A 14,068-nucleotide genomic window follows, 5' to 3' on the forward strand; every position below is an offset into this window, starting at 1 on the left:
ACAAGAAACGAAAACAACAACGCAAGAAAGCAACTGAAAAGTACAGAAATACTCGATACCTTCCACTTCAGCAAACAAAGCTTTTGATGAACCTGATAGGAAAAAAGCAAATAAATTCAGGGATTAAAAAAATCGCCCGTAAAAATTTATTTGCAAGATCTTTTAATTTTTAGTTATGATTTTGCAACCAAAAGACAATACATTTCTCAAATTCCAAAAAAATCAACAAAAGTTGTGAACTTACAGGCTGCCGCTTTAGGAACACTTTTCAATTCATCGGGAAAATTCAGCGCATCTGGACTGCACTGCTCAAGCTGAAGGATTAGGAACTTCAACAAATTGTACCTCTTGTTATTTCCACGTATATCTGCCAACTGTAATAATTATCATTCTAATTTCAGAATTTATTAAATTCTTAACCGCGGATATTTCTTTTCGGCCAACATGGCGAACACAGTCAAACACAGGAATGGAACGCCATTTCTTTTAATAAGTGGTATCCCAGGGGTAACAGGTAGCAATGAGGCAGTCGTAATGTGCACAGTGGAACCCGATTGATCCGGACACCAAGGGGGTATGCCATAGTGTCCGCATTATCCGGGGCTCGTCACGTCACGAAATTTCGCCACTGTTTTTAAGTAATAAATCGTATTAATCTGTAGGAATCTTTCATTATTTGAACAGGATACAATGTTTATCATTAACATACACTGAAAATAGACAGTGCGCAGATACGCAGGCCAGTGTGTCCGTAAAGCGGAGTAGACGATATACAAGAGATTGTGACTGGGGACACAGAAAAGTGTCCGTCGTCCGTATTAAGCGGTTTAATTTTACAGAAAAAGTATGTGCTTTTTGTTTGATAGCCTAAATTTCAGCCGTCCTCTCGAGTCGCATGTTCGCGACTCGAAGGAACGGCTGAAATTTAGGCCATTCGTTAGGAGAAACAAAACTGTCCGTTATATACGGGTGTCCCTATTAAGTTGGTGTCCGTAGAGTTGGGTTTCACTGTACTGCACACGTTACCTTTGGTAGTGAATGCAGCCTGAATCCATAAGCAGCTCCTCTGTTGCTTCCGGAGTTCAGAATGTTACCGATGGACAAGACGTACTCAAGCACAAGCAAGAAATTCTTGCTGTTGTATAGTTCCTGGCAGGCTTGTAGTAAGTTGTTTACATTCTGAAAACGAAGTTATGATACGAATCAAATTAAATTTTGTTAAACACTTAAGAATAAAGATAAGCGAAAAAAAGGTTTAACAGAACGTTTCGATGTCGCCATGACATCATTATCAAGTGACAAAGATAAAAAGTAAAAGCTGACCTGATATATACGGTTTAAGTAACAAAATAAAGAACAAGGCGACATCAAAACATTGTGTTGAACTTTTTCAGTTATCTTTATTCAAAAAAGTTAAGATAATTGTGGATTTATTCATAAATAGACTCGTAAGTGCGTCATTTTTAAAAGTTATACTGACAATACACGAGTTCTTCTTTCAATGACATCTGAAATGTTAAGTCCAGGGACAAATTACAGTAATCCGCACGTCAGACCTAACGGAAGAAAATTTAGAGTTTGACTGGGCTGAACGTCAGATGTTGGTAGTTGCGTCCGACGTTAAGCACCCCGCGAGCAGAGCCTACTGTTGTGTTCTTAAGTGAGGAGGAAAAAAGAAGGTTCTGCATGATTCGCGTAAAGCCTTTGAAGTCACCGAAGCCCAAAGTTCTTGACCGGTCAATCTTGTTTTCTCTCGTCAAACTGGTTTTACAGTGCGAGCATCCGTTACTGAGCCCGCTGTACCGCTGTACCGGCTATCAGGCCTGGTATCGAAACTGTATCCCAGGAACAGGTAGCAAATGCTCAACAAAGGAACTTACTCCATTCATGCAGGGGAAGTGAAAGAAAGGCTCTTCTACAGAACAGGGTGGACGTTAGGAGAATGCAACTGGTCCTGTACCCAGGCCAATGTACAGCAACACCCCTCCCCAGAAGAAAGAAAAACAACTTGGAGGGGAGGGCTATAGTAACCAAGCCAATGTTTATCGGCGGTGCTGAAATCTTTACAGCTGTTATTGAAAACGCGTTAGACAAAATGAAAAATATAAGAGTTTTCAGGCATTCTCCGGGTTTCATAGCTATATTTTTCCACTCTCCTACCACCAAGACGGCTCACCAAAAGAAAGTCTTCAACTACGCTAAAATTTCCCAACATTTCCATCGGAATGTTTCCTCCTTGCCCTTTCAAAAATGCTGTTGCCTAGACTGGTGTGTGCAGTGGAAACTAGATCATAACGAATCCCTTTGTACTGAATGTAACTACTTCACTTTAACTTAGTTTTTCCATATCAGGAAACGAGACTAACAAAATATGCCACAGTATTACACAGTAAAATTCTGTGTCTGTGTCTGTCTACCAAAACACCAAAAAAGTGAATATACCCTTTGCCCTATTTGTACATTCGTTGCAGCGAACACATTGCCCTAGCCTTCTAATCTCGTTGTCTCGTCACGGAGCGCTCCTCCTTTCCTTGGGAAGGAGCGTTGTGTGACAAGAAAAATTCGTCGCCAGGTAATTCGTTATATCGGGATTCCACTGTGGTTCCAACAATCTACTGACAAACCGGAAGTCGCGTTTCAACTTACCGGTGCAAGGTCTTCGAATTGGCCCGGAAACTCCATGACGACCAAAAGTAGATCCAGTCTTTTCTCTAGGTCTTTTATCTCACAAAGCTGATAAACAAAACGAATTAAATGAAAAAGGATCACTAGTGTCGCCATTAAAATAACAGGGTTTAACGACGGTTTCTTCCTAAATACATAGAAAACACTGTTTGGCTAACCGGAGTACTTGTAGATCTCTAGAAATGCATTCTGAGTGGCGTTATAAAATTTGTATCTGTTCGGTCATCCTAGGGAAACTTGAGTCTTTTCGAAATTACGAGGGCTCAGTATTATTTTCCCGAAAATTTTCGATGCAATTTAACTTAATGCAAAGGTGAGAATTTTTCTGATTCCTCTCTCCATCACATTTTTAAATTCGAAAATTTTAGGTTTCCTTTTTTGTACGAAAGATAGCCTAACCTGGGTAACCTGAGATCAGGCCCAATTTTAGCGGTTCTCATACATTCTCTCTAACGCCTACCGCTAAAACTGGGCTCTCTTTTCGTTTCGCTTGCCCGCCGGAGTGTAATTTTCAAAGCGAAACGAAAATATAGCCTTATCTCAGGTTAAACCTGGGCAGTGAAATGTGAAAAATTAAACTTCAGAAAATCGTAGGGAATTTATTAGATAAGCTTCGATAATTGAACATGAATGTAACAGTCCTCCAGAAATATTTAGCCGTCCTCAAGAAAAAAAAATTCAAGGTAATATTTGCTTCTTCGAACAGGTATTTTACAGAAAACAGTCGTTGAGTGGTCCTGAAATAAGGGCACCAACTCGTTTCTGCGGTTTTCCTCCCTACTTGGAATATACAGCCCTTGCGAATGCAGTCACTTATGTAACTGTACCTTCATCATAAACTGGTCTTCTGGTACCAAACTGCTAGGGTCATCTTTGTAGTTCTTGTACATCTCAGCTTCTTCAGTTGATGGCAGAAATCTGTTGATTGTAGACAAACGTTGTGAAGACATATCTACACCAACTTAAACCATAGTTTCACTTCTTCCTTCCCTTTAGATGTCACCACCCTTGCTTTTCCTTCGTTTCGAGCAAAAAAGAAACCTTCCACAGGCCCCGGCGATTCAAACGGCGTGCTACTGCCGTGCTGATCTCAATTGACTGGATTAAATTCGACAAATTTAGAACAAAGCACGGCAGTGGCACGACTTGGTTTCAAACGACATGCTTCTGTCATACCAAACTAGTTCATTGATTATTAAAAAAATTTGTTAAAAAAAATTCATATTTTGCTTTCGACAACAGCTATTGTATTCGACATCCGAAGTCAAGTCATAAGGTACAGTCGAGCCAGCTTGGCACGAGTAGAGATTCGAGTCGAGGACGAGGACGATTACGAGTAAGAGATTTTCTCGTGCACGCGCGTGAACAGCCAGCGTCATTTTGGCGGGAAAACGTGATAGCTGTTGTCATTCAACAACGGGATTTAGCGAACACGTCGTAGTGGTGGGAACAAGTTATCAAATGTTAGAAGTTTAATCATGTTGCTATCGGGAGAGGGAGTATAAATAACCGTGTTAACTTTGTTGGTGCGAAAAGTAAAATGAAGCTTTCTGGGGTGTCTTTTTTATTCAGAACACGCGCAAAAGCTTCAAGTTAAATCTCGTATTCGTACTCATTCTCATCCTCAAATCTAAATCTCCCTAATGGCACGACATTTGAAAACGGGACTTAGGCAGTAAGCGGGAGGAGAAGGGGAGTATTAAGCGAGGGGGGAGGGGGGAGGGGGGGGGGGGAGAATAGGCCGTACTACAGTAATGAGTTTGAGGCCATGAAAGTAAGGGCTTCCGTGTGGCCTGTTGTACTCCTTCCATCCTGTGAATATGTTTTGTAACACCACGAGTGAACACAATGATATCATTTAGTGTCACTACAGGGCATCCACTTTGCTCCCTATCCCTAACCCCTCGTAACATAAAAGAGGATCCAACCAACGTTACCTTTTCAGAGCAATCACGTGATCCATGGGTAATGCGCCATCTTCTTCTCTGAATACACTCAGCTTCTCATCAATCTCTTTGGCACTCAATTTGAAACCACTTAAGAAAATACCTGTCATATAGAAATGAAAGAGCAACAGATTAGTTTCCTTAACGAACATTTACCTTCTTCTTTTAAGGAACTAAAAGTCGTTTGGAAAAATAACATGATCGGTTGGAATAAAACAAAAAGAAACCACCTTTGAAAATTTCTCTAGCACAGAAAAATTATCTTACCCAAATTTTGAGCTCTTTTGGGATCCAACAGAGTCTTTGCAGTGGGTTTTGTTTGCACTACAAGGAAAACAAAATAACAAACATGAAAAGAGCTTCGGATATTATTTAAGAGACTTACATTGATGTTTTTTTTTTCGGGTTTTCAATTAAACTCAATAGACCTCTTTCATGATGGCGGACTATTAATATATTCTTTTATATGTATGATAATTGGCCTTTCTGACCTCGTTAGCATGTGTTAAATACAAAAGAATTCTAACTTTCAAACAAGACCAGAATGGCTCATTTGTATACATATGAAAGAATAGATAAATGGGCCGCCATAATGAAAGAGGTCCATTCGAACTCTTAAAATAACTTATCCTACGATTATTTTTTTGGTTGTGATGAACAAGATGGCTTTAACTTTTGAGTCTGTGAATGAATTCCCAAAGTTTGATTATTTCAAATCAAACCTGTTGAGTAGTACTTTCATTTGGTACTGCTATGTGAGTTGATTTGTTTGAAAAAGAGAACGATTGACTTCTGGACATAAATTTCTATGGTACTGTTCAATAATTTTAACATTTTCGCATACGTATGTTTTCAGAGAAAAAATCTTATATGCGCAGTATTTTCTCGTGGTTCCGCTATTTACTGAAGCTGCTGAAAGAAATTAGTTGCGATGGCGATGTATTATAATGAGGGTTACAATGAACAAGAAAACTTCCACATTTAACTAAGACACTACTTATTAAGCGAATAACGAACAACAACAACTTTCCAAAAACAATTTAAACCTTATTCTCATTTTCAGACATCAAAGGATGGGGAGTGAACTGACCTGGATTTATGGCTTTTTCCTTTTCTTCTATCTGAAACATTTCTTCCAGTAACTCTAAGTTTATACTCTTGGTGCGATCAGAGGCACTCATCCAAAGTGAGGAGGAAACCTTCGAACAGGCAAAATTACGCTATTACTAATTGCAAAAGCTGTGAAACAAAAACTTGTGAATCTTGACACGTCTGAAAACCGAGCAAGATGCTCAAAACATTTGCTCAATTTCACAAAGCTCTCTAATGAGTCACTTGGCCACGGCGAAACCCTAGTTATCAGACTAGCCTAACCTGCGATCAAGTCCCTCAAAATCGATTTTTTTTCGAGGCGCGAAGGGCCAGCGAGAGTCTCACACGAGCGGGCGTCACTCTCCGTTTTCATCCTCGCACGAGATCTTTCGTTTGACTGTTCGAGCGTTCTTGACTATGAAAAACTACGGACTGTTTTACAGTCTAGCGGACAAGGACCGCCTGGTCACAGGTTAAGACTAGCCAAGAGTCACAAGTTTTTTAAAATCATTTTTGGCATGTTGAATATTCGAATTTTGTGCAGGGTGTCGTTTGTGCATAGGTGCTTGGGTATTTAAGGAAACAAACTACAGTTGAAGCTAAATGCAAATATCTCATTTAATAACTGCCCAGTGATACTCAAAGTTCATTGTACGTATTTACATCTTACATTTGCACGGCTGAAAGCTATAACTTGAGAGTGGTGTTCCACTCTATCTTACGGTCATGTTCTGTCCGATAAACACTTAAGATATTTATTTCCAGCAAAGAAAAAACAAACTTCCGCAGGAGACTTTTAGCAGTAATACAGGGTGTCCCAAAAGTTCGTTCCTCTAATTTCATGCGCAATAACTTTTGATCAAAACTTTTATTTTTACATGAAATATCTATTCATTTTGAGCTTTTTTATCACCTAGTATGCAAGACCCCCAAACAATATAAGTTTTTAGATTACGCAGCTGAAACAAGATATTTGGGGCATTGATCCAAGAAAAGATGATCATTTCGTCCCCTTTCCACAGTAAGGCTTTTGCTCTTCTTAATAAATTTGAGACGAGCTGAACATTGCTTGGCGGACGGCCCTGGCCGGGAGTAAAGTTTTTTTTCCATCTTAAGGGTCTCCAAACTTTGCTTTTCATGAACCTGCTCCAGACTTAACTTGCTAACTGTTATAAGAGCTACCACGTCGGGTTTCCTCTTTTGTACTTAGCCTTCTTTAAAACTATTTTAGCGGTTTTATTCAGGACTTTCGGTCTTCCCTCCTCGTTTCTTGTCTGTAAAACCTTCATTTCTCTATGACCATCTTACCTCCCAACTTTCGGATTTTTTCAATTTTTTTTAGGAATTTCGTTGACTGATAGGCCAGTAGATAGAAATACATGCTTCTGCTCGCACGTAGCTGAGTGTTTTTTCGTAGAGAAGGTTAGGAGTTCGAGCATTTCGGGCTACAAAATTAAAAAAATATATAGTGGGAAAATTTACTCGTGCAGCGCACCTTTTAGCGCGAAATTACAGAAATCGAATTTCGAGTCAAAAGATGACACAAGAAGTACGAAAATATTAAATCAGATTGAAAGTCACAACTATTGTTTAAATTATATGCTGATCAAGTCCAATCGTACTGCGTTACAGACTTTTAAAGTAGACGAACGAACTTTTGGGACACCCTGTAGTTTGTAAATACAAAATATGTAGGCCATTAACAAGATGAAGTCATTACACTACTCTAGTATCAGAATCCTTCAGGGTTTTGCTTTCTTGTGTAAATTGAGGAACTTTTAACTTAACCTTGCAGATAATAATTAAAGTTAATAATGGAAGGAAAAAAGAAAAGGATTTTGGTAGTAACAGTAGGAAAATGACGCCATCGTGATAATGGCATGGTACTTCGGTAAGTGTTAATAAATAATGACACGAGCGCCTTTCTACAGATTACGTAAAACTTATGAAAATGCATCCGTTTGCTTTTGTCCAAAACGCCCCGCCCTAACGTCAACTGCCTTACCTCCTCTCCCCTAAACGTCCAGTTGACGTTAAGGTGGCTCAACTGGATTTTTTTGGGGTGATACCTCCCAACTTTGAGCATTAACTACGTCGGCATGAGTAAAGATATGGAAAAAAGGTTACCACAACTATATTATATAAAGATGAAAATTTCTTATGATCTGGGTTTTATTGCAATCGGAGTCGCCATGGCAACGTAATGACGCCATTACGTTTTTCATTTATCTTTGTGTTTCTCTGTTCCAGGAGTTTTTTGAAGAAATCGCTTGAGGGAGTATGTACCTGCTATAATTGCTTCCATGATGGCAAAGTTTGAACAAATTCTATGAGAGCGTTTTCGAAATATTTTGAAATGTAGTTTTAAGAATAATAAAAACAGTGAAATAGCATGCTAGCTACACAATTCGCTAATATTTTAAGAAAATGATAAGCTTTGGGAACGAGGTCTCATCTCATAGTGGTTTGATTCCATTGAAAACTGCATACAAAGAAAGAGGGGAATTGCTCTGGGCGATCGCGAGTAAGAAGAATTTTATTAACTTGCATTCAGCTGCTTTTGATACAGTTTTTGGACGTAGTTTGGTCAATGCCTAAAAATTTCGCATTTTTCCAAAAACCGCTCGATAAATTTTTTTATAAATTCGACAATCTTGAGATCAATCGTCAAGAAATATTCCCTGCAAGTTTCAAGAACATTGAAAACAAGGAAGGCTTTTAAATAGAGCCTTAAATATAGCCAATTCTCTCCCAGATTTTGTGTTTACAAGTGAGCGTCCTCATTATTCACTGGCATTGTTTTCAAGTTTCATATGCACGTGCACAACTAGCAAAAGATATAAATTTGCATCAAAAAGATTTCTTACTTCCGAAGAAATATCCGGAATATGCTAATAATTGGCTTGTTGTCACAGATAGCAGTGAGAGCCGAGACGGTGATCGTCACGGCTTATCGTGTAGGATGGAATACTTAATTATCTTACTCGGGTTATAACATCACAGAAACTCTCACTAAGAGTTGCTCTGATGTTATAATGTATCATTAATCTCTTTACCCGGTAATTAGCATATCCCGGAGATTTAACCGAGGGTCCTTTTTTTGATGCAAATTCTATCTTTTTGCTAAATGTGCACGTGTATATGAAACTTGAAAACAATGCCAGTGAATAATGAGGATGCTCACTTGTAAACACAAAATCTGGGGGGAAAATTGGCTGTATTTGAGGCCCTATTTAAAAGCCTTCCCTGTTTTCAATGTTCTTAAAACTTGCAGGGAATATTTCTTGACGATTGATCTTGGGATTGTCGAATTTATAAAAAAAATTTATCGAGCGGTTTTTGGAAAAATGCGAAATTTTTAGGCATGGATCAAATTACGTACAAAAACTGTATCAAAAGCAGCTAAATGCAAATTAATAAAATTCTTCTTACTCGCGATCGCCCAGAGCAATTCCCCTCTTTTTTCGTATGCAGTTTTCAATGGAATCAAACCACTATGAGATGAAGCCTCGTTCCCAAAGCTTATTATATTCTTAAAATACTAGAGAATTGTGTAGCTAGCACGCTATTTCACAGTTTTTATTATTCTTAAAACTGCATTTCAAAATATTTCGAAAACGCTCTCATAGAATTTGTTCAAACTTTGCCATAGTGGAGGCAATTATAGCAGGTACATACTACCTTAAGCGATTTCTTCAAAAAACTCCTGGAACATAGAAACACAAAGATAAATGAAAAACGTAATGGCGTCATTACGTTGCCATGGCGACTCCGATTGCAATAAAACCCAGATCATAAGAAATTTTCATCGTTATATAATACAGTTGTGGTAACCTTTTTTCCATATCTTTACTCATGCCGACGTAGTTAATGCTCAAAGTTGGGAGGTATCAACCCCAAAAAATCCAGTCGAGCCACCTTAAGCGGGGGGAAAGTGAATATGTCGAAGGCCCCTTAAGCCTGGTTTTTACTAGCGCATAAATATAAGCATAAGCACAAGCACAAGCACGTGTGTAAGCAAGTGAAAACTGGGTCGACATAAGTATAAGCATAAGGACAGGAAAAACGGACAAGTTCGTTCTTCTTGTGCTTGTGCTTACGTCGTAGCTTTGACTACTGTGAAAACGGAGTCGACATAAGCACAGGCATAACCACAAGCCCGTGGCCAATCAAAGGCAGACCCAGACATCATGCGAACATCTCAAAAGCAATATGGCGGACGAGGAGTCCTCCATCTTTTTTATCATCGGGTTGAAGAGAGCTGGTATCGAGAATTGAGTCAAATATGCCATTCTGCGCGTGCGTATGTCCTTTTGCTTATGCTTATGCGCTAGTGAAAACCAGGCTTTTGAGAACCAAGCAGGGGACTTGGTGACCACTATGCAAACAGACCAAATACGAAAATTGAATAAATTTTCACTAACCAACTGGGCCGGAACTTTGTTCCAAAAGAAAGGTCTTAATTTCACTCTGGACTGCACTGCAACTGATCGACCAGGAACGCCATCCATCGCCAGAGGAGGGGGTGGAGGAATTCCACCAGGGAAGGGTGGTGGTGGCGGTGGAATGCTACCAGAAGCAGATCTTGTTGCATCAGGGTCTCCATTCTCCTCAGCAGCTTTATGAAATACAAGAAAATATACAGTTTTGTATATTTTGCCCTAGTAAATCTGAAGGAATTGTGTGGCTTATGTGGCTTAAAGTAGGTAAGATCTCATATGAAAACTTCAGGAGAGAAACCTACAGCAGCTTGACAAGAAAACAATGCACCGGTACATCGTAATGCTAAGGCTTGTAGCTATCATCGTATTGTTTGCTGTTTTCGCAGCCAGTCTTGTATGGAATGTTCCGAAATAATGAGACCCATCTCCCTCTAGTACTACATCTTTGTTGATGAACTTAACACAGGAAACAAAGCCAAACTGACAAGTAGTTAAGGGTGTGTCCGACTGACCTTACTCTGGAATAGCAGATCAATCAAACACACCCCAAGTAACATAGGTGTACACATGAATCATACATTTTTATAAATGAACGAATGAGAACAGGAAACAAAAAGATGAAAAGAAAATAAGAAGAAGTTAAACATCATATGACATTAGTGTAATTGTTAACTTTAAAATTAATTATTTATTAAACATATCATCACCCACAAGCGTAGAGTTAAAACACGAGTATACAAAGATATCAAGACCTTTGATACAGTTGTTGCAAAAACACACGTTCGAACAGATGGCGCCAAATAGAACGAGAAGTTCAGTGAAACTTGGCCATTTTTGTGAACACTTCAAGCCAGCCTTATGAGAGGGTTTACACAGTCTAATATACCTTAAAATTTTCAAGAAAATTAACTCGTAAACCATTTTTTTCCAATTTTGCTATTCTACTGAGAGAATCAACAGAAAAATTCAAATTCTGCCCTAGAGTAATTTACTGTAAGGTGTTGAACTTTCCACCCTCAAGGCACAAAGTCATCTTTGGCTTATAATAAAATAATAATTGCACATTGCACCTGTAAATTTGTCATACTCGAAATGCTGCCTTCAGTTCAAGAACCAAACGAAGCTTTTTTAAAACAACTTTTAAACCTTATTATTGCTTAAGGTTTCTACATTTGTGACATTTAATTTCATATTTCTACAAAACGAGTTGGATATCAAACCTGTCTTGCAACAAATCAGGTTGTTGCAGGTTGCGAAAAGTTGTTGCCTTCTGCAACAAAATCTGCAAACTTGATTTGCAACATGAGTAACGTAACTCACGTCTATGGCGAGACTGACGCGTAATTTTGTCCAATCAGAAGTCAGTATTCACGCAACTTGCAAAGGCTGATTCGTTGCAAGACAGGATTGATGTGAGGCTGGTAAAACGCGTAACATCGCTTTTCAGGTACCGCAGCTTTAAAGGATCATTTGAAGTTTCTATGTTACCGACCACCTACCCCTCCCCCAAGTCACAATTTTGTCCTTAGTAAGAAGTGCTAATGTTGACTTAGGGGAGGGGTAGGTGGTCAGTTACCCAGAAACCTCAAATGATCCGCTGTAAAGAAGTGTTTCTAAAAGAATGAATGTTACGTACTGTTTAAAAGACGAGCAGGAGTGTTTTATCAGGTTTAAACACTCGAGGCAAGTTTTCAAACCTGATAACACATAACTGCGAGTTTTTTGAAAGGCTTCAAAATCAATGACACAGATCAACTCATTCTTGCATTAATATTTAGATTTGGGGTTATTTTGGTCTAAAAAGTTGGACGTAAAATTTAGCCTTGTCTTTATCAGATATTGTTTTTTCCTTTATGAATTATTAATGAGTTTTTGAACTGGTTGTAGAATATTATTTATGTTTTGCTATAAACTGATGACAATTAGCGATTAAAAGTTACAGATCTTACGCTTACAAAGCAACATACCATTTATGACTTTTCCTTTCTTTTCCCCAGCTGTTGTCAACACAGACACATGTAATTAAGAGAAACACGTAATTAAGAAGCTTAAGTTGGTTAACAAGAGGATTATAAGCATAATGCTTATAATGTTTTCAATGGATCACGTGACTTTGTCAACTATAATCTTAACAGAATATATCTCTGAGTTTTTTTGCCACCATAAAATTTTATGTTTTGTAGTTGTATGATCTGCTTGTGAAAAAAATAAAGTGAAAGTGATTGATAAGTGTGCGTAATGTTGAAACATATATTTCTTAAAAATAAAATTTGATTTTCACTTTCTCTTACCATATCACATTTTTTTTAATCACTTTAATAAATTCTCCATTCAAATTGCACTACTGACCAAATGACCAAAAAGAAACCTTATCTGTCTTGATATCCTTGTAAGTTTAAAAAGGATTGAAATTTATCCAAATTAATTTTTTTGTCTGAAATAAGTAAAAAAATTATCCATGCAAAGATGCAACAAGGTTGGTTATTTCTTAGTTAGATAGCTTTGAACCTTAGCTAACTGTGTTATAGCCTCCCACGCAGACGTTCTTAGCGGTTCGACACCCGTTCCTGTCCCACAGACGTTCATGGGGCAGGATTGTGTGACAAAGCCCTAACAAGGACTGCGTAGAGAGCTAGCTGTGTTAATTCAAACATGGTGAGCTTACTTTCTGATCAGGGCTTTGAAAATCACAATGTGTGCCCTAAGTTGACAAAGCCACCAGAACTCCATTTTACAGATGAGTGCAACAAGGAATTATTAGTGCAGATGATAATTACGCATGGATGTGCATGCATGTCTAAGCAGCAAACACACATACCATACTTCTCAAATCGATCTGTACTTTCCTCTTTCGCTTTCTGAACAGACAGTAACACTACACCTTCTTTGGTTTCAGTCTCCATTAGAATCTGCCGCCTTTCTTCCATTGCCTTCTGAATATTGGTGCATCCCATTCCACCAGAATCAAGTTCCAATTTGCCATCTGTAGCTTCTTCCTTCATTGGATCGACTGAATGTGATTGTGAAGGAGCTTCATTCTGAATGACTGCACCTTCATTAGCTGTTCCTGTGAATGTACCAAGACCAGAGGTGCTCTGGGGGGTTCCCTGGGGGATCTCTGTTCCTGTGAATGTACCAGGACCGGAGGTCCCCTGCTCAGTGGTGCTGGTTGCCAGTGGAATGTTCCTTATGTGAACATTGTCGTATACATCATCTCGAGCAGGAGTAACACTAACCGGTGCAGGAGGCTGTTGATAAATACTAGAGCTATCATCATCTTGTGTTTCGGAAACACTCCCTGGTTTTGGTGGTCTTGGAGGTTTGCTTGATGATGATGATGATGATAATGATGACGTTGACGATGAATCGCTAGATGTATCCTTTCCTCCACGTTTTGATGGAAATATTTCAACAGTTTCATAAGCATTTGATGAGGAGCTGCCACCTCGCCCAGGCCTTACTGGAGGAGCAGCCTGTTGGGACGTACTGTCATTAGAAGACGCTGTTGCGTCAGACGAGCCTTTAGGTTTTTGAGGACGTGAAGGGCGAGTAAAATACTCAGAGGATGAATTATCTGTGGGTGTTGAAAGTGTTGATATAGGCTTGGGAGACCTCTGAGGCATCTGTACAGCCTCGTATCCATCATCTATTTGCACAGGAAGACCAGGTAGTTTATCACTGTCTTTTCTCCTTGGTGGAGAGGCACCAAAAACAGGACTCAGACCTGAGTTACTGCCTTTTAATGACTCTTTGCGGGGTTGAGGTATGGTTGTACTTCCTCCCCTGAGAGAATCTTTTCTTGATTGAAGAACCTGTCTCCTAGAGAAAGAAAAAAAAAAGAAAAGTGACCATAGTAACAGCAAATTTATCTTACTGAGATAAAATCATGCACTTATCCCAAAA

General features: G+C 38.9%; 1 protein-coding gene across 3 annotated transcripts in view; it reads right to left on the reverse strand.

The window, feature by feature from the left end:
- The window catches only part of LOC140927867 (uncharacterized), a 40,933-nt gene that overhangs the window by 8,358 nt on the left and 18,507 nt on the right, over positions 1 to 14,068 (reverse strand). For all 3 annotated transcript variants that reach the window (XM_073377562.1, XM_073377563.1, XM_073377561.1), the window contains 10 exons: positions 12,984 to 13,984; positions 10,148 to 10,341; positions 5,722 to 5,830; positions 4,899 to 4,955; positions 4,623 to 4,734; positions 3,513 to 3,603; positions 2,647 to 2,733; positions 1,027 to 1,179; positions 245 to 374; positions 60 to 92 (listed from right to left, as the gene is read on the reverse strand). In XM_073377562.1, the coding sequence (XP_073233663.1) occupies positions 60 to 92; positions 245 to 374; positions 1,027 to 1,179; positions 2,647 to 2,733; positions 3,513 to 3,603; positions 4,623 to 4,734; positions 4,899 to 4,955; positions 5,722 to 5,830; positions 10,148 to 10,341; positions 12,984 to 13,984 (1,967 nt within the window). The remainder of the gene's footprint in view (positions 1 to 59; positions 93 to 244; positions 375 to 1,026; positions 1,180 to 2,646; positions 2,734 to 3,512; positions 3,604 to 4,622; positions 4,735 to 4,898; positions 4,956 to 5,721; positions 5,831 to 10,147; positions 10,342 to 12,983; positions 13,985 to 14,068) is intronic.

The sequence above is a fragment of the Porites lutea genome, chromosome 2 (genome assembly GCF_958299795.1).
Source record: "Porites lutea chromosome 2, jaPorLute2.1, whole genome shotgun sequence".
In the NCBI taxonomy this organism is placed as follows: domain Eukaryota; kingdom Metazoa; phylum Cnidaria; class Anthozoa; order Scleractinia; family Poritidae; genus Porites; species Porites lutea.